General features: G+C 28.2%; 4 protein-coding genes across 4 annotated transcripts; 1 reads left to right on the top strand and 3 right to left on the bottom strand.

The window, feature by feature from the left end:
- Window positions 1-613: 613 nt before the first annotated feature.
- Window positions 614-4,402, bottom strand: PmUG01_10036200 (conserved Plasmodium protein, unknown function; the record flags this gene model as incomplete). Its single annotated transcript, XM_029005559.1, has 1 exon — window positions 614-4,402. The coding sequence occupies one exon, from the start codon at window positions 4,400-4,402 to the stop codon at window positions 614-616; it is 3,789 nt and encodes a 1,262-aa protein (XP_028862136.1).
- An 853-nt stretch (window positions 4,403-5,255) lies between these two features.
- On the bottom strand, window positions 5,256-10,187 carry PmUG01_10036300 (formin 2, putative; the record flags this gene model as incomplete). The annotated part of the gene is made up of 10 exons (XM_029005560.1): window positions 5,256-5,333; window positions 5,584-5,712; window positions 5,984-6,067; window positions 6,174-7,894; window positions 8,005-8,115; window positions 8,251-8,643; window positions 9,040-9,163; window positions 9,397-9,490; window positions 9,630-9,832; window positions 10,149-10,187. 10 exons carry the CDS (start codon window positions 10,185-10,187, stop codon window positions 5,256-5,258), a joined length of 2,976 nt encoding a protein of 991 aa, XP_028862137.1.
- A 6,719-nt stretch (window positions 10,188-16,906) lies between these two features.
- Window positions 16,907-19,276, top strand: GFPT (glutamine--fructose-6-phosphate aminotransferase [isomerizing], putative; the record flags this gene model as incomplete). The annotated part of the gene is made up of 1 exon (XM_029005561.1): window positions 16,907-19,276. One exon carries the CDS (start codon window positions 16,907-16,909, stop codon window positions 19,274-19,276), a length of 2,370 nt encoding a protein of 789 aa, XP_028862138.1.
- Window positions 19,277-19,940: 664 nt separating this feature from the next.
- ATP12 (ATP synthase mitochondrial F1 complex assembly factor 2, putative) lies at window positions 19,941-21,227 on the bottom strand (the record flags this gene model as incomplete). The annotated part of the gene is made up of 1 exon (XM_029005562.1): window positions 19,941-21,227. The coding sequence occupies one exon, from the start codon at window positions 21,225-21,227 to the stop codon at window positions 19,941-19,943; it is 1,287 nt and encodes a 428-aa protein (XP_028862139.1).
- Between the last annotated feature and the right edge of the window lie 802 nt (window positions 21,228-22,029).

A 22,029-nucleotide genomic window follows, 5' to 3' on the forward strand; every position in this document is an offset into this window, starting at 1 on the left:
TTTCTGGAACAAGCAAATATGGTGCATACAAACATATATGCACGTACACATACATATGCACATACAAACAAAAACAAAAAAAAAAAAAAAAGAAAGAGGTAAATAGAATGGTAAAAAAAAAGTAATTTCCCTTGTTCAGCTTACTACTATACTATGCAGTATACTTATAAATGCATTGCTCATAAAGAGATGTACTCGCATGAAATTAAATAAAATTGTGTAAAATAATTAATGTAAAAATTTGAATGAAACAGAAATGGGGAGTGATAGGATAAAAATAGTGTTTACAATAAGTGTGCACTTATGGCGCGTACTCGTGTAGTGGGTTATCAGCATTTCCGCTTACCCGTACCTACGCATTTCACGCATTTTATTTACAAAGAACATATATTCATATATATATAACACCATCAGGTGATAGGCGCGGTATATTTAAAAAGAAGCTTTTTCTTATGCAGAAGAAAAAAAGGAAATAATCGAAATTGTTTTATAAAACGAGGAGTTGTAATTGATACGCCTTTAGAAAAGATGAAAAACGTGCGTACCGTCAGGTATATGTATATATATGTCCATATTTATCCCTCAACCCCATTTTCCCAATTTCGACGGGACCCTATGAATACTCATTTTTCCATTCCTCCATTGACACATACGAAACTGAGAAGTTACAATTATTTAAGAACCACTCTCTCATTGACTCATACGGTTTTAAGCAAGTGCTTACTTGATTGTCATAAACAAACATTTCTTTTTCCTCCTGAACAGTATTAACTGTGTTCTGTTTACCCTTTTGGCTACTGTTCCCTCCTACCACTGCTTTGTTCTTTATTGAAGAATAGCGGTCGAAAAAATTAGTTACTCGAATATTTTTTAAATGCATGCTTTCCAATTTGTCAATTATGAATAAAGCCTTTTTTATTCCCCCATCGGTGCGCGTTTGTGTGTGAACAGCATTTTTATTATCGCTTCTCGTTATTACAATGTCAATTAGGTAAGGGGAATTAAAATATTTTAAAAAATGCGCAATTTTTTTTTTCCTGAGCAGGTCAGAAAAAAAATAAATAAATTGTTGGCTAGCTCTTGTCTGATCATTTTTAATATTTTCCTTTAAATCATTATTATGATATTCTTTTTTTATATATTTACAAAAATAAAATAAATCGTCAGGTAGTCTTTTGTCCATTTTTATATATAACATTTGCATTACCTGAGAAATGATAATCAATAATTCAAAGCTTCCTTTTTTCTTTATTTTTTCATTTTCTTCATTTAACACTTTCATTCCTCCTTTCATTTTATTGCAAAACATGACCAACATATTTTCCAGTAAGTCCGTATTACTCTTTTTATTTTTTAAAACAATTTCTACAAAATAAAAAGAGATGACTGAAAATGCACAATGTGGTAAATAAAAGTCAGGTATATTTGTTATATTATTTTTCGCTATTGTTAACAAATAGCTATATGTTATTCGTATTAACGAGTCAGGTAAATATGCAATATAAGAAGTCATATGGTCAGAAAAAAACTGAATAAGAATTATTACATGATTTTCATTAAATAGATTTAAATTTTTATGCACAAAGTTTATGGCATATTGTAAAAATTCTAAATTTGTAAGTTTCATATTTATAAATCCTTTTAAAAGGTATACGAACGTGTCAATAGGAAGAGATAATTTGGGGATATTCTTATTCAAAGAAGTTATTTCACTAGTAATAAAAAGGGGGATGTTTACTACTCCGTTTGCTATGCCAATTTCATTGTTTATTACAGTTTGTCCATTCGATGAACTGGCGCCACTATGTATTATATCTGTGCTACACGGCTTTTCCTTTTTTTCATTCGCTTTTTCTTTCCACCTGTCCGAAGCAAAATTATGGGCAATTTTTTTTACCTCCTTTGTATCAACTTCATTTTTTGTAATATGTAAGGACTCAGTGTTTTTACAAATCGAATGGGAATATAGTATCTCACCACAATTTATATATCCTGAAGAATTGTTATGATTTTTATGTTCCCCCTCCATGCCCTCCTGTTCAAGCAAAAATTTATTATATTTATGGGGAATTCCTCTATTAGTGTCTACCCTCTTATCAGACAAGTCAAAAGGAAAATAATAGTTTTCCCTATTCAGTATAAGATATAATACATACTCTGTAAAAAATGCGAACATGTTAGTTTTTTTTATGCACACATCGTGAAGACACGTTTCACTTTTTGGATCCTTTAAGAAATGATTATAATGATAAATTAAATGGAAAAAATGAACCAAATTTTCATTTGATAGTTGACCAATTTGGTTAACTACATTTTGAAAGGATAAAAAAAAAAAAAAAAAATCCATATCTTTGTAATTTAATGCAGACATATGTTTTAACATGTAAATGACGTAACTTATATTATTCCTCGTTTTGATATACTTTTTAAGATAATTAATAATTTGATGAAAAACTGTAAAGTTAATTTTGTTTATTGGAACTAATGCTTGTAATAAGTTAATTATAACTGTTGGATGAATACAATTCTTTATATTATTTTTTAAATAAAGAAATAAATTCTTAAAAACCCTATCCTTGCAAGAAAAATATGAACAAGCAATAATTACTTCTATAATAAATTCAACAGGCCACGAAAAGTTTAACATATAAGAAATTCTTCTAATTAATCTCCTAACCGTTTTTTCGTTTTCTATTTCTAAGTATTGTCTGTTTAAACTAAATAATATTAAAGCTCTAGCATGGTAACCATATTTCATAATGTTAATATATTTATCTGTTTCGTTAATAAATCTTTTTATCAGATTTTTATTATTTATATTAAAAATTGTGTAGAATTCAAAAACGTCCACTAAATTATAATATTTAAACTCATGTAAATTCTTCTTCAATTCTTTATTCAGTACAGCAACGAACGAGCTCTTTCTTATTAAATCCTTAAAATTTGCTTGCTCTTTGCACTTTTCACTCATATCAGATTGTAACATACTTCTCTTTACGTCCTCTATAGACCTTTTCAACTTGTTACTATAACACCTCTCTCCGTGAATATATCCAGGTATTTCTTTCTCCTTTTCGGTTTCTTTCTTCACATTATGCAGTTCCTTACCATTGGATGCCCCCACTGAGGGAATGTGTTTTCCCGAAATGGACGTCTGGGTAAACTTTTCCTCGTGCGGTAAATGGTGTAAGGATAGGGGGTCAGAAAAGATAACACTCTTGCACACATACCGCTTGATTAGCCTAACCACGTAGCTGTTACAGTTTCTGTTACTACTACTGCTGCTGATGCTGGTAACAGCGTTGCATGAGAGGGAAAGGCGGAATAGAGTCTTACTCAAATATTTGCATATATATGTTATATCATGCTCAGTAAAATTATGGTAGTTCACTGATATTGTATCATCAATGTAGTTGAAAATGTACTCATTAAAATATAAGTATTTATCATTTATGCATAGTATTTCTATAATTTGTTGTTCATTCAGAACTATTCGATTTGTCAAATTGTTAAGCACTCTGTTGTATTCATCTCTTAATTTGTTAAACTCCCACCTGGTACCACTAGTGGGGCTAGAGTTACTAATGTTATCATTGTCGCTGCTATCTGCACTTCTATTAATATTATTTTCCCCCCTTCGAGGAAATGCTAAACAGTTCAACCCGATATGATGAAAGAATTCTAAAATATAGATGAAATTGGACTCATTCAGAATGAGACTGCCCCCTTTTCCATCGATCGAAGTCTGATTTACTCTGTTTAAAAAATCCTCTTCAATTGTGTAATTCCTAATATTCTTTTTGTTCATATAAATACATAATTTTAAAAAATTAGAACTGTTCATATATTTTACTAAACTTTTATTTTCTTTTTTGTTAATGAAATAGTATAGCTTTTTCATATGTATAAAAGTTAAGGGTACATCGTCCAACATATATATGTTTCGTTTCAATGTTTTATTGTTATGACTGTTGTTCATATATGCTCCTTCTATTTCACCCTTTACAAATGGGAAAGGATTTTCCATTGGAATGTTCTCCTTGTTCTTGTTTTTTAAATCAAAAGAAAAGTAATTACCATGGGCTTCAATTTCTTCATATGGATGGTGTCCAACAAGATTAGCAGCTCTATCTACAAAATCATCAAGTAGGAGTGCATCCTCTGTTGAAGTACTATTTCTAACCAGGGGATAATATTCCTTAAAATGTTTGTTCCTTCTATTCAGATGAAGAATTTCCATCTTCATCTTTTTATTTAATTTCTCTTTTCTAAATTTTGCTCGACTCTTTCTTTCATAAAGGGGAATAGTATGCTCTACTCTAGAACTAGAACTAGAACTAGCGGAATGATAGCATTTAATGTTTTTCATAAGGCACAAAGAATTGACTAAGAGGAGCTTCATCTTTTCCGCTTTGCAAGAGGGGGTATTTATAATACCCACGCGTGTGTGTAAATATACGTAACATACATGCGTACGTATATATTTATACATATGTAGGTACATGTATATGTACGTATGTATATGTACGTATGTATATGTACGTATAATGCGTGGGATAAAAGTCATAACAATCTTTTGCAAAAAAATGTAGAAATTAAGAAATTAAAAAAATAAACAGGGAGAAGCGGAAGCATTTTTTTTGCATTTTTTTCAATTTTTTCTTTTAAGTGGATTAAATGTTTTGAAAATTGTTCACAAACGGGGAATACAAAAAAAAAAAAAAAAAAAAAAAAAAAAGAGCAAAAAAAAAAGAGGTTCAAAAGAAATCATAAAAATGATAATGTAAACATATTAAAGTAAAACATATGATGACATGTGCAGGTAAATTATCCTGAAAAAAAAGGGAAATATGATAACAACAGTAATTGCCAGAAATGCACGTGAAATGGCTTGAGGCAGTTATATACGATATGAGTATTATGTGATATAATATGCATAAATGAAATGGTAAAAAAATAATAAAATATAGGTAACAAGAAAAATAAACGCAAAAAGGCAATAAACGCAAAAAGGCAATAAACGCAAAAAGGCAATAAACGCAAAAAGGCAATAAACGCAAAAAGGTAATAAACGCAAAAAAGTAATAAACGCAAAAAAGTAATATAAGCAATAAAGATAATAAATGCAAGAAAGCAGGATTGGTTAACTACAAAGTAATTGTATGTTGATAAAAAAAAAAGAAGCAAATAACACAAAAAAAAAAAAAAATATAAAAATAATAATAAAATGCTACACTTTTAAAAGGGGGTTAAATCTAATTGCTGTTGTCGACACTCTGAAGGATGTTCTCCTTCGACGTCAGGTCCGCCAAGTCCTCGCTGTCGTTTTCGTTCTGCATTAGGGGGGGAGGAAGGGAAATACATGAACATGTATGTAGAAATAAAAAAAACTAATGAACCATGAGCAGTACGTTGTTAAGCATATAAGCAGTTGAACGAATGAATGAGTAAAATACTAACATATTATGCGCACACCTTTCTGATCTCTAAAATACGTTTAGGAATCGTATTAAAATTTTTTTTTTTTTTTTTTTTTTTTTTTTTTTTTTTTTTTTTTTCTCTTTTTTTTCTTTTCCTTTTTACCTGTTCTTCCTCGTCGTCGTCTCTCATCGACTCCATTTCATCCAAACTTGAAAAGATGTCAACACTATCCCCATTCTTGATATGCTCAAATATTTCGAGGTTTTTTTTCGTGTTTTTCATTTCGTTGTTCTGAAAAATAAAGAAGCGAGTAAAGGTGTACAAAGCAATGTGTTCATCAATAAGTGCTCAGGAATAAGAACTTATATATATTATACACATATATAGAAGAAGGAAAGTATAACAACTTGTGTGTGTATATGTGTATGTAGAGAGAGAGATAGAGAGAGAGGACGCATATGTATTGTTATTTGCACAGAAAAACATGTAATGGATGGAAACGATACAATATAATACAATCAAAAAATGAAACGTAGTAACAAGAAAAGGGAGTGTGTATTACAAAAAGTAATACTACAAAACTGAAGGGGTATTGTAACAGGGACACAAAAACATGGGCTGCACTATCAACGGTGCAGTATCTGGGCTGCAATATCAACGGTGCAGTATCTGGGCTGCAATATCAACGGTGCAGTATCTGGGCTGCACTATCAACGGTGCAGTATCTGGGCTGCACCATAGGATGCACTAACCTGGTCGTTTGGTATTCCCTTCTTATCCGTAAAGTATCTCCTGTGCACGCTTGGGAAATTGCAAAGCATGGCGTTGTTCTGCATAGTTGCATCGTCATTCCCGCTGTGACTGCCGCTGTTACTTTCACCGTAATTAGCGCTGTAATTGGCGCGATCATTTTGCGCACCCATTTTCAAGTGCGGGTGGGCATTCTGCAGATCTAGGAGAACAGACTGATTTGACAAGGAGTTGAATAGGACAATATTTTGATTTTTAATTTTTTGAATATTAAGGCGTTTATTTGTAATTTTGTTTAAATAATTTTGTTGATGTAATATATTTTTAATTAACATTTGATGATCAGAGTTTGTAACATCATATCTATTTTTTAAATTTTCTTGTAATTTAATAGCTCGACATTTTTGTTTTCTTAAATAGTCAATCATATTTTTCAAAATTATTAAATTGCGTTCATCTTTTTTTAAATCATTTTTTTCCTTATCTATTAATATATTTAAACTTTTTCTTTTATAATCAGTTGTTTTTATTTCTTTTTCTTTATTTATGTACTCTTTATTTATATTAATATTTTCAATATTTATTTTATTAATATCATCGATTAATTCTTTTATTTCTTTTTTTATATTTCGTATATTTTCTTTTTTATGTTTTATATCTTTATATAAACATATATTTAAAAATTCTAAATTTCGTCTCTCTTCTTTTAAACATTGATATCTCTTTAACTCATTTTCATAAACATAAGCCAAACATTTCATTTGTTTTTTCTTCTTTTCAATATTTTCTTTCTTTTTCTTTATATCTTCCTCCAATTTTCTATTAATCTCTTCTATTTTATACACATCCTTACTTTCAATATTATAATTTTTTAAGTCTGAATAATTAAAATCAATAAGTTTTGTGAAATATTTTTCTGACTGGATCATCTTTTTTTTCATCCTCTTCTCGTTTTCTTTTTGATTGTCTTTTGACTCATTCATATTGCCACTTCGCGTTTTATTATTGTGCACTTGTTGCTGATGCTGTTGATGCTGCTGCTTTTGATGCTGCTGCTGTTGATGCTGCTGCTGTTGATGCTGCAGCTGTTGATGCTGCTGCTGCTCTTCCTCCTTCTCCTCCTCCTCCTCCTCCTCCTCTTCGTTGTATTTACCATCTATGCCTTCCTTCCTTTTTTTTTTGTTTTTGTATTTTCCCCTGTCACTAGGAGTCGACCTTCTTCCTTCTCCTTTTCTTCCTTGTTCTCTCTCATCCCCATTCGCTTCTTTCTGCCTTTCACCTACTTGATTTCTTCTGCTTTTTCTTTTTTCCTTTTCGTCCCTCTTATTGCTTACATCTCTTTCTTCCTTGCTTTTTTTCTTCTGTGCATATTTTTTTCTTTCTGTATCCTCTTCTCCTTCACTTGGTTCCTCCTCCAACGTTTGTATAAATCGTTTTCCATGCTTTTCGCTCTTCCTTTTGATTTTCTTTTGGTTGTTTGCGTCCGCATTATCATCTACATCATTCGCATTGTTTATTATATCAGCCGAGTAGTCTATATCATTTACATGCCCCTGGTCGATTCGTCCATAACCATTCGCCCCCTTTGTGAAGAACTCCCTTCTGTTATCACCGCTAATATTATCATTGCCATTGTTACTACTTTCCGAGAAGACCTCCTCCTCCTCCTCATCATCATCTTTTTTTTTTTTTTTTTTTTTTTTTTTTTTTTTTTCCTTTTCTCCTCGGAGTTATTACCAACATCCATATGTGATATATTATCCTCTTTTTTGAACTCAAAGAAGTCAAATTCTGCATCCAATTTTTCATTTTCGTTATTTCCCCCCCCTCTACCTCCTTCTCCTCCTCTGTTTTCATTTTGTGCTATAAGTAAATCTCCAAAGGACATTTTGAATGAGTCCCGTTTATCTTTGTTGTTTTCCATTTTGTTGAAGGTAATGTTGTCTAAGGGGTTGTATAAAAAAAAAAAAAAAGCGAAATAAAAATTTGTTAACATACATGTGATCATGTATATATGCAGATCATAACTGTATACATATGTAGTGCATGCATCTGCTTGTATTTTCCGTTAAAGCTTACCGTCGAGCATCACCTCCTTCTCTGTTTTTATTGACTTCAACAGTTCAGGGGGAATGGTCAAAGGAATATTGATTTCTTTCTCCTTCCTCATTTCTACCATCTTATTCATAATACAGAATTGCTCGAAATTTAAAAATCCATCATTGTCCAGATCCGATATACTCCATATTTGCATCAATTCACAAATGGACAAGTTGGATGTGTTTAAATAATATTCACGTATAACTGTCCCTTCTATTTTTTCTTCATTATTTATATCTAACGTTTTAAATATTCTTTTATAATTTTCCTTTTCCCTTCCACTTATTTTCCATTCTACATTTCCATCTAAGTTTGATATATCGGAAAAGGATTTGTGTCGTATAATGTCGAAGCTTGGCAGGCAGGGGGGACCTGATAAAAAAAGGGGTACAATCAACAGAAAACAAAAAAAAATAAAATAAAATAAATAAAATAATAATAAATGGACAGTACTAAATATGATAAGAAAAATATGCAAATGAGGTCATATCCCACATGAACGGGGGCCTCCCACGAGCATACACCACATACACGACGTATGTAAATACATATGATTGCTAATGCACACGAGATAAGACCGCATGACTGAAAGACGGCATAACCTCGTTGCACATATAGCTGATCATGCCCCGTGGATGAGGTTCAAAATGAATGGGAGCAATATGTATATATAATATAAAGCAGCGGTTTTTGGTCCATTTTTTATAGTGTACTGCTTTCTTTCTTGCTTGCTCGCTTCCATATTTCTTTCTTTTTTTAATTCCTTACGTATATTTATTATTTCGGAGCTGAGGCTATTTCCGTTCTGTGCATGTGCAACTAGTCGACAACAAATGAAAAAATCTTCTAAAGTTAGATACCCCTTATTTTCAATATCGCTGTATTCCCAAATCTGTTAAAAGGAAAAAGGAAAAGGTGTATACGTTTTACCAATGTGCAAAAAAAGTAGGATGGCGTAACGGAAGAACACAAGCACAAAACATATTGTCCTTTTCACTTCCTCCATTCGTACATACATGTACACATATATACATACACACACATATGTATATATATATATATATATATGCAGTCTGTGCTATTCTATATCATCTATGCACTTCTTTATTTCCTTCCCCCTATTACTGAATGCAAAACGGCTATAGATAGGCCAGAATTTTGAAGAAAGGACGATGCAGTCTTGTTGTCAATAAAATGATTGTCAAATTTATCGTTCAAACTGCAAAGAGGAAAATATTTCAAAAGTTGAACAGATGATGAATATGTTAGAGAATACTAATGCAAGCTTTTGCATCGATTTATTACTGAACGATGTTTATTTATTTTTTTTTTTTATTCTTTCTTTCTCTTTTTCGTACTTGAACAAGTTGATGTAATAGAGATACTCCTCCGATGATAGAGTAATTCTATCCGTCGACCAAGCGTTATCAGAAACATTTAAGGAGTTGTTCATAACCATCTTTCTTACGTCATTACTAATACCACTGAAAGAACTATTCATTAATTCGTTTGTTTTACTATTTGTAGTAAACTCCTTTGAGTTGTTATATATCATGTGATACTACAGAAGAAGAAGATTATACAGATGATAAAAAAAAAAAAAAAAAAAAAAGTAAAACATATATTTATAAGTTTCACACTAACAGTTGTTGTTAATTTTTAACAAAGAATAAACAAACGATAAAATCGTATCGAATGTGATTGTGTACACATTTATACATAAAAAAAAAAGAAAAAAAAAAGTATATAGAACTTAAACATATCCTCATCAGAGTATTAAATGCAACAGTCTTATTTCGTGTAAACTGTAGTATGTGCTCTATCTTTATGTAGTTAAGTATTGTAGGTAAATCTTTTTTTTTTTTTCTCAGTCGTACATACGGCGTTCTATAGGTATTGAGGGAAACTCCAGTCATGTGTGCTACAAAAAAAAAAAAAAAATATATATATATATCAAAATAAAATAGTAATAATATAGTAACAGAATAGTAATAATATGGTAACAGAATAGTAATAATATGGTAACAGAATAGTAATAATATGGTAACAGAATAGTAATAATATGGTAACAGAATAGTAATAATATGGTAACAGAATAGTAATAATATGGTAACAGAATAGTAATAATATGGTAACAGAATAGTAATAATATAATGATAAAATAAAGCATGTATAAAATTAAAAAAAAAAAAAATAAAAAGCCCATCTTTTTACCCTATGCACATACATTCATGTATGTAACAAAAAATAAAAATAGTTTTCTAATATTCATGAACAAACATATACATGGGTAAAAGTCGTTCGCATGTTTTGCATATGCATTGGGATTAGAAATAAGAAACAAGTGCAAAGTGTAAGGAATTTGTACAACCCCTTATAACAGTATAGTTGTTGTATATATCATAAGACTAAAACAAAATAACGAGGGTGAAAGTTAAACGAAAAAAGGGGAAGAAAACGTACAATGTTTTACAATATGGTAAAAAATAAAAGAAAGGGGAAAAATAAATAAATTTACTCGCACAATCCATTCTTACACGTTCACTCAATTTTTAAAAACAATTGTTGCAAATATTTCATGTATGAGTAGCATACATATTATGTGTATATATATCTATAAATATTTGCATAAGTACTCGTACACATGTAATAATAAAATATGTGTATGAATACATATAGGCAATGGAAGCAGTCTGTGTTATTGTGCCATCAAAGCAAATCCATAAATTCTACACAATTTTATATTTTGTTTTTAAAATATTTCCAATTTTTTGGTGCATTACATTTTTTTTTTTTTTTTAATGGTTTGTAAACCTTCGGGAAAACTTTGATTCATCCAATATGGGATGGTTGTATAATTTGAAAATTCATACAGTAGTCAGAAATAATATTTATTTATTTTTTTCCAAAAGGAAAAATTAAAAAAGAATAATTTTGCTAACTGAATATTAATGATTAAATAAAATAAGATATACAACTTTTTTCAGGTTTTTGTCAAAAATAAATAAAATTGTGTATATAAACATGGTAATTCTATTAAAAATCTAGGCATAAAAAAAAAAATAAAATAAACACTCATACATATATAAACATATACATGTGTATATATTTATATATAAGTATTTATGTATGTACACATACATACATGAAAACATAAACATAGACATCTAAATGTATCGTAATAGTACGAGTAAGCGTAGACATGTATACATATAAGTATGCATAATCGTAAATGTAAACAAAGGCGTGCACACATAAACGAAAAACACACTACTTCCAATTTTTCCCAAATTCTAAATATATATGCGTATGTATGTATATGTTTGTATATATAGGTATATATATGCATATATGTATATGTATGTATATATATGTATATATGTATATATGTATATATATGTATATATATGTATATATCCTTAACAATATATTATAAATGTAATATCGAAAACACAAAAAAAATAAAACAGTCATAATAAAAACTAATCATATAACTAAAATGAATAAAAACAAAACAAAAAAAAATTCATTAAAAAATTTTAAAATATGATATATATAGAAACTCAAAATAATAAACAACGTGAACTGATATAATTTTTTTTTTTTTTTTTTTCCTACTCTTTATTATTTTTAAAATATGTATGTATTTTATTTTTTTTTTTTTTTGTTAATATTTATGTATAATTCTAAAAAATAAAGAAAAAAGGAAAAACAAAAAAAAAAAAAAAAAAAAGAGTACACCCAAGGGAATTATAAACTATATAAACAATATCGTTAATATTCTGTACACAAGGAAATGAAAAACAAAAACATAAGGAAGTAAACATAAGGAAGTAAACATATGGAAGAAGTAAACATATGGAAGAAGTAAACATATGGAAGAAGTAAACATATGGAAGAAGTAAACATATGGAAAAAGTAAACATAAACGTGAACGTCAATATAAACATGAGCGTAAATATAAACGAACTGTTAATTTAATGGTAAAATAAACAAAAAAAAGTATATAAAAGAAATATATGCGGGTATTGTGCATACGTTTTTAGACTCCACTAACATGTATATATATATAAATAAATGTATATATATTTATGTACGCATATATGATGTATGTATATGTACTCGGTTTTGTACACTTCTTACAAGTTGTTCATCAACATGTATATGCATTCATTTCTATATATATAACAACAAAATAAAATATAAAATACATAAAATTATGTACAAACTGAAAAAAAGGAAAAGGAAAAAAATATATCACCGCAATCTATACACATATATATATAAACATGCATACAGACATATATACAAGTACATGTATATTATGGTCGTACTGCGTTAATGAACGAAAAATATTGCATGTAATTAAAAAGAAAGGTCTTACGATACATGTACAATTTTTTACAAAATATTCGGAAAATTATGCACATAAACATAATATATATTATATACATACGCACGATAAGTATTTACATAATCATAATGTATGCATCTTACTGTAGCTGCAGGAGCATAGTTAAATTATGCGTTTGAGAAAACCTTTTTTTTTTTTTGTTCAACGTATGCATTTAATTAGACATACATATATATATATATATATATATATTCATATATATATGCATATTCATACATACATATATAATATAGTAAAGACAGATAACTGCTACAGGAAACATACAAAATGTAAATAGTGCAAACGCTCAAAGATTAGATATGATTTATACATAAAAAAGAAAAAGACAAAATATGCAAAATAAAAAAAATAAATAGAACTTCGAAAATCCTACGACGGGGGTACAGCTGTAGCTTGCATAATTATCGTCCATGGATACCAATAAAATTATTCAAGGACATACATGAATAAACATATATATATTTTTATGTTCATATGTTCATAAGCTTATATATTTATGTATATTCAAAAACTGGATATACCAAAATTGCTTATATATAGTAAAAAAATATTAAATAAAATAAAGCAATAGTAGTAATATGTCTAAATGAAAACAACTGTTATAATATAATATACAAGATAAAATAATATACGTGGTAATTATTATTATGTAAAAATTATGTCGTTTTCGAGCGAGATAAACTCTTTAAAGAATGATACTAAGGTTAAAAAGTAAAACAAATAAATAAAAACATAAATACATATATACATTTATACATTTATACATATATACATACATATATACATATATACATACATATATATATACATATATACATATATATATATATATATATATATATATATATATATATATATATATATATATATATATATATATATATTTACATATTTATGCACAAAATTAAAAATTCCTTTATACAAAGCAAAATAAAATACTTTTAAAAAAATTTGTTTTCACTATTTTGACAATCATATATATAATATATGTATATATTTATATATACATATTTATATATATAAATGTATATAAACAAACATGTATAAAGAATTATAAAGGAATACAAAAACTCGCTAGTAATTATTTTAAGGGGAAATTTTTTTATAATTTTAGGATAATTCGTTAAAAAAGACTAAAAAGGTTTTATATATATATACAATATGTATATACAAGTAAGTATATACATGTAAATATATACATATAAGTACATACATATACGTATATACATATAAGTATATACATATAAGTATATACATATATATATAAATATATAGAAGAATAAAATTTTTTAAGTTTCAGTTTTTAACAAATATAAAAATATATTTTACATTTTATATTTTAATTTTAATTTTAATTTTAATTTTAATTTTTTTTTTTTTTAAATAATTTTTCCTCTCAAGTTAAATATTCTTACTGGCTCATATTATTACATGTACGGGTTCATATTTTTTTTTTTTTTTTTTTAAATAAATAGTACTGCGCGTAGATACAAAAATATATATGCACGTATACATGTACATGTACATATAAATAATTTATGAACGCATAAATACATTAAAGATTATTTATATATAAATATATATTGTAGAATTTTGAACCTTTACATTTTCGTAAATTTAAAATAATTAAAAATTATGTATTTATTTTCTCATAAGGAATGCTGCTATATAATAATATGCATAGAGAATTCGAAAATTTAAAAATATGTTTATGTTCATATTTTAGGAAATTCAAAATAAGGATAAGAAAAAAAAAAAAGAAAAAAAAGCATATATAAATAGTATGTTTATTTTATAGAAAAAAATAATGTAAGTTTAGTTGAAATCGTTTTTTTTTATTTTTTTTTATTTTTTTTTATTTAAGCTAATGAAAAATGTAATATTCTGAATTATTTTGTGTTAAATTCGCATTGAATTAAGGGAAGAGAGTATTTATTTAAAAAAAAAAAAAAAATATGAACAAAGACAGCTTAATTGTTTTGTAGTTTTTTTATACATCCCTTAATTTTTTTAGCGTCGTATATGCAAATATGTATGTACATATGTATTAAATACGTTTGTGTTATATGAACATGTTTACCACTTGCGAACGCGCCATTTATGCGTAATAATTTTTTGCATTCCCATAATTTCCCTTGTTTAATATTAGAAGGGATAAGCAAATTATTACATAAAAATAAAGAAGTATATTGGGTCTTACAACTATAAAAAGACATAAACCTTAAACGCGCAAAAATTTAAAACGAAAAATCGATACAACCCGTAATTAGTAGAATAAACGTAGATCCAACTGCTACATATATGTAATATGCTAGTATAATAACGATTAAATAAAAAAAAAAAAAAATGAAAAATACTACAATGATAGGAATACTTTAAGCATATGTATAACGTAAAACAGTGAAGATTAAAAATTAAAAAAACTACCAAAATTGGGAAAAAAAAAAAAAAAAAATTCAAATGAACAAATCTTTTTCATATTTTATGTATGCACGTTTGGCAAAAAATCCAATTGAACAAATCTGTTTCATATTTTATGTATGCACGTTTGGTAAAATATCCAATTGAACAAATCTGTTTCATATTTTATGTATGCACGTTTGGCGATTTATATTATCTGCTGGCTATGAGTTTTCATTTTTAGTAATTTTTCACGTTTTAACATTCATTAATGCGGATCTCTTGTATCTCCCAATTTTGTACAATAAAATTTGTTCGTTGCGTTACGCATGTATGAACATGTACATGTTGTTCATGCATAAACGTATGCCTATGCATATATATTTATTTTTCTTATATATACATTTCATTTATACGTTAAAAGGGGGGAATCCTGCAAAAGGATTTTATATAGCTTATTTCCCCATATTCATTGCTAAAAATTAAATTACATATATATAATATATATTTCATAATCCTTATCATATTAAAAGGATAAGAAACTTATTTTGGATAGCTGAACAAATTATAAATAAACATGTACATCCTTCAAATCAAAAAAAAAAAAAAAAAAAAAAAAAAAAAAAAAATATGAACATGCAATGTTTGGTAAATTGTAGCCATGCTGAAGAGGGAAGTACAAAAATACAAATGCATAAAAGTATTTTTGTATGCTCATGCATACATATACTCTTACACATACACACATACATGTATATTATTTGCTAGTGGGTATACGTATACATGAATATTATAGCAAGATATGGAATTTCCCAAACGGAAATTATTGTTCATATCATTTGCTTCTTTTTATTTTTGTTAAACTTACAATATTTTCCTTGTTCCCGATACTTGTGTATTAAAAGGAATTCTTGGTCGAAAAAAAAAAAATAAATAAAACTGCAAAATGTATTTACTTTTTGTTACATTATTATTACTGATTTAGTTTATTATTTTTGATAAAACTAGAGCGAAAAAATAAGCAAAAATCGTACAAGAATAATACATATAATGGGGAGGGGGAGGAAAAAAAAAAAAAAAAAAAAAAAAAATGTTCACTTGAAAAATAAAGGAAAATTGTACCGTACCATAAAAAAATAGAAACACGTTAACCCATTAGCATTTTAGCAGCCGTTAGAAATGTTCATAAAACGTCTTATTATTTTTTCTTACTTTTATAGAAGATTATAATATATTCATTAAGAGGAATTTTAAGATTATATTTAACTATACATTTGTATATATATATATATATATATATATACATATATGTATACTTGTGTATTATGTGTGTGCGTATGTGACTTCATAATTTATGTACAACTCATATGTAGAGGAAAATTCTTACTGGGACTTAACATTATAACAAAACGTAGCTTAAAAAAAAGAAAAATTCAAATTTGAGTATTAAGCAGAACAAAACAAATAATAATTGCGTAATATTAAGCAGAATGGAATTATATATAAGCACGATGGGTAAAATATAGCATAGGAAAAAAGCAAGGAAAAAGAAGAGATAGGGAAAAACCAAACGAATGTTGTGGCCTATGCTTGTACATTAGTACATATATATATATATGTATATGTATACGCACACACACATATCCGCCCCGTCCATGCATATTTGCGCGTGTACATATATGCAAACATACTCAGTAGTACATGCAAGCGAACTTACACAATAGTATATACATATCCACGCTCATTCACCTTCACACGAGCATTTGCGTCGAAGCAGTGAATACATGACTGAAAGAAAAAAAATAATAAAAGGCGCAAGCAATGAACTCCAAATTTAAAGTGTTACTAAACAAACTGCTGAACAAAATAGGAAATGATTGTGCATCATATAAAAGAAAAACATCGTTCAAACATTTTAAGGATAGCTTACGTAGTATTGTTAAAAATAATAGCATCGAAAAGAGAAGTACATGGGGAGTAAATGCTATTTATTGCGCTAATATAAAACCCATTACGCATAGTTGTAGTAGTCGTAGAAGTAGTAGTAGTAGTAGTAGTAGTAGTAGTAGAGACAGCGATGGTGAAATGAAAGAAATTACAAATAAATGTATTATGGTGGACATGAGGAAAAGATGGAAAAATAGCATATTACAAAATTGTGTAGGAAAATATGGAATATTAAACGGAAGGTCTCTTTTTATATTGATAGCTATTTGTGGTTTGTATGAAATCCTGAACAGTTCGGAAAATAAAAACAAGAACAGAAACGATAACGAAAATGAAAAAAAAAAAAAAAAAAAAAATGTTCCTCCTTTTGGTTTGTTGAACAAGGCCGCACATTGTTGTGGGATTATGGCATATGTAGGTAACAGAGATGCCTCTAAAATTTTAATAGACGGAATTGAAATATTACAGAATAGAGGATATGATTCATGCGGTATTTCAACGATAAGTAACAAGAATGTATTAAGAACAACAAAATATGCAAGTAGTTCTACATCTGACGCTGTTGAAAAATTACGAATAAATTACATGAACAATCATAAAAATGATAGTATCGGAATTGCACACACAAGATGGGCAACACATGGGAGTAAAACAGATGAAAATGCACATCCACATATGGACTATGATGAAAGAATTAGTATTGTACATAATGGAATAATTGAAAATTATAGAGAACTGAAAAATTTTCTATTAAAAAACAAAATACCATTTAAATCAAATACAGATACAGAAGTAGTAGCAAATTTAATAGGTTACTATTTAGATCAAAAGGAAAATTTTGAAAATGCTGTTGTGTCTACTATTAAACAGTTAGAAGGTACATGGAGTTTTTGTATAATACATAAAGATTATCCGGACCAAATGATTTTAGCTGCTAATGGATCGCCATTACATATAGGTTTTAAGGATAACGAAATTTTTGTTGCTTCGGAACATTCAGCTCTTTTTATGTTTACAAATGAATATATATCTCTAAAGGATGGGGAAATACTTTCGATAAATAAAAACAATATAGACGATTTGAAAATATTAAAAAAGGTAGAGAGTATACCAGAAGTAATTATTCAGAAAACACCTCATCCATTTCCTCATTGGACTATTAAAGAAATACACGAACAGTCAATTAGTTTATCAAAATCTTTAAATAATGGTGGTAGATTTAGCATTCTAAATAATTCGGTTAAATTAGGTGGTTTAGATCCATATGTTGAAGATTTATCTAAAATTGAAAATATATTATTAATTGGATGTGGGACTTCCTATTATGCTGCTTTATATGCTAAATATATAATGAATTACTTGAACTGCTTTAATACTGTTCAAGTTATAGATCCAATTGATTTTAATATATCTGTTATACCCAAAGAAAAAGAGGGGATTATATTCATATCACAAAGTGGGGAAACTAGGGATGTAATAAAAGCATGCAAATTAGCAGATGATTTGAATTTAAAAAAATTATCTGTAATTAATTCTGTTGGGTCAACTATTGCTAATATGACTGGACGAGGTGTTTATGTAAATGCAGGTAGAGAAGTTGGTGTTGCATCAACAAAATGTTTTACATCTGAAGTATCTGTATTAACATTAATAGCTTTATGGTTTTTTCAAAATAAGAAAAATTATATATCTAATAATAAAATTAGTTCTCTAATAAATTCTTTACATAGGCTACCATTATATGCAGATACGACTATTAAATCCTGTGAAAATATATGTAAATTATTATCATATAAATTGTCAAATGCTAAATCTATACTTATCATAGGAAATGGTTTAAGCTATCCTATAGCTTTAGAAGGAGCCTTAAAAATTAAAGAATTAACATATATACATTCGGAGGGATTTACTGGAAGTTCACTAAAACATGGTCCTTATGCACTACTAGGTGGCGAAGATAATATACCCGTAATTATGCTTGTTTTTAATGATAATACAAAAACTGTCATGATTAATACAGGAGAACAAATTAAGTCAAGAGGTGCACATATCATTTGCTTAACTGATGATGAGAACCTGTGTAAACATTTTGCTGACGATATTATCCTAATTCCAAATAATGGTTTGTTAACTCCCCTACTGGGTGTAATACCACTGCAGATGATGGCATATTACACTAGTGTGAACAAAGGCAATAACCCGGATAAGCCGCGCTGCCTGGCCAAAACAGTTACAGTTTCGTAGGAGTTTGTGCAAGTGTATGTAAGTGGTCTGTGCGAAGTCCAAACTGAATGGTTTTAGTTGCATATACATAAAGTCATATGTATGTAAGTTTTACGCGTGTACCTTTTACTTTTTTTTTTTTTTTTTTGTTAAGTATTTTTTCCCTCTTTACAACAATTTGTTTCCAATTTTTTGGTCAAATATTTTTTAGTTCCCTTTTGTGCCGCACGCAATTTTGCATCATGCAACCCTCTGGCATGTTTTCTTTATTTTTTTATTTTTTTATTTTTTCGTTTTTTCTTTACATTTTTTCCCGTGCATTTTATCACCCCCAGTAATGTATCTTTTTTTCATTTTTGTGCTTCTCTTCTCCTACAATTTGTGTGTGTTTAATGGGCCTTGAAAAAACGTGCGATAAAATATATCCTAGCAGACATGTCCATGTACAGGTTTATTAAGAAACACAGTTTCGTAGTTACATTTTCACGAAGTTATCTTTGCTATCTTTGCGTTCAAAGGAAATTATGCACATAGTCATAAAAAAAAAAAAAAAAAACAAAATAGTGAGCACGATTTTGCAAAGTTAATCGGACTGATATAAGCTTTATTTTTTTTATTCTATCACTGCTTGAACGCTCCACCATCTGTTCTTTTTGGCCAACTCTCAGTTTATCATGTCAACGATCTAGCTACATTTCGGCGCTTGCCCATTTATAATTTTGTTAATCAAGCGCAAGGAGGAGAGGCGCAGTAGCGTGCTCGCGTCCTTTTCACTGTTTACATCAAACACGTATCCCCATTTAAAATATTGATATATATATTCTAAATTACAATAACGATATGCTTCTTTATAATCTACATAGTTATTCAAAAATAAATAGGTAAATATAAAAGAATGTAAAATTTGTGAGCATTTGTAAAAAATAAAAACTTCTGAATCGTTCAGGTTTTTAATTAAATTCTTCATTTTTTTCTGAACATTTTGATCTTGTTCAGGTGTTTCAAAATTTTTCGCAATATTTAATTTTACTTGATGAATGCGTTCAAAAATGTTTATAAATTTGTTATAAACAGTATTTTCTTCCTTATATAAATTTTTTATTTTATAATTTTCCACATAATTAAGACTACTTGGCAAATTTATATTTTTTTCTAAATCCTCTTTTTCTCTGTGTGTGTCTAAAATGTTTATTTCGTTGTTCCCGTAAAATATTAAATCATTGTTAAAGTGTTCATAAATTTTATTTTCCATAAGAATTCTTTCTATTTCGAAGGAGTTCATTCTGATTTGGGCCTTACTTTCGATGTTTCCATGGCTGTTACTACTGTTACTGCTGTTGCTACTTCTCTTCCCTATATTCATTTTTTCATCTCCCACTTCATTTTTACTTCTGCAAATAACCTTGCCCTGTTCAAAAAATTGAAGAGGCGTTCTCTTGTTCGGCTCCCCCTCCTCTTCTATATGGTAGAGCTCCCTTTTGTAATTAGACCCTTCCAATGTTTTGTGTTCTCCTTCTTTTAAATTTATAAAATCTATAAGATTATTTACAGATAATGTTAAGGGCATTTTTAATATTTCCATTTCTTTTCTATTTCTTAGTAGCTCCAGTTTTATCAAAAAGCACAAATCATAGTTTTCCAACGCAAAAACATTTTTCTTGTTTGTTAATAATATTTTGTCATCCACAAAAATTTCAATTTTATTTGTTTTTTCATTTTTCCGCAGATCAATGTTTTTTAAGTTAGCGAACTTTTTTAAATTTTGTTTGTTATCATTGAAGCAAATGTGCGAACAGAACCGCTTCTCAGGACTAAGAGTGTTAAACGTGTTAAGCCTGTTATTCATGGAATGCATGTTAAACGTGTTAAGCCTGTTATTCATGGTATGCATGTTAAGCCCGGTAGACCTGCTTAGAGTGTAACATCTTCTCAATGTACTGCATTTGCTACTAATGACAGAGCTCCATTTCATGGTATTAAATAAATAGCGGCATAAAAGTAAAGCTAAATATAAGGTATGAACCGGTTGAGGAGATGAGTTAAAGTCAACGATTAAATTATATATCTTATTTATTTATGCTCCTTTTAATTTTTGAGCAAAAAAAAAACATTAACGATAAAATAAAGTTTAAGTTCAAAAAAAGGGGGAAAAAAAAAAAAAAAAAAAAAAGATTAAAAAAAGGATTTAAAAAGAGAGTATAAAAGAGATTATAAAAGAGATTAAAAAAAGCGTGGAGCAGATATATGTATGCTCCGTCATGTTAAAATTTTTTCATCTGACTTTTTTACACAGTAAATTAAAACCCATATATATAAGTACATTTACGCATATGGTACATATAAACATATATGCACACAAACAACATTTTGTACGCATAAAACAAACGTTGCACTGGTTGAAAATGTCGAAATTAAAAAAATTTAGATGGGAGAAGCACATACGCGCGCTATTCCTATGAAAATGCTATATAGGAAGGGGGAAAAAAAAAGAAAAAAAAAAGGTAGGTATAAAATGGAGTGAAAATGAAGTGAAAATTGAGTATTAATGACGTAAAAATTGAGTATTAATGACGTAAAAATTGAGTATTAATGAGGTAAAAATTAAGTAATAATGAGGTAAGAAAGATAAGCACATATATATATGGTTCCTTAAACGTATACACATGGGACATATTAGAAATTCACGAGAGACATAAAAATGATTGTGTTATTAGTAGGCTTTAAAAAAAAAAAAAAAATATTAAAATAAAAAATTAAAATAAAATATTAAAATA

The sequence above is a fragment of the Plasmodium malariae genome, assembly GCF_900090045.1.
Source record: "Plasmodium malariae genome assembly, chromosome: 10".
Classification (NCBI taxonomy): Eukaryota; Apicomplexa; class Aconoidasida; order Haemosporida; family Plasmodiidae; genus Plasmodium; species Plasmodium malariae.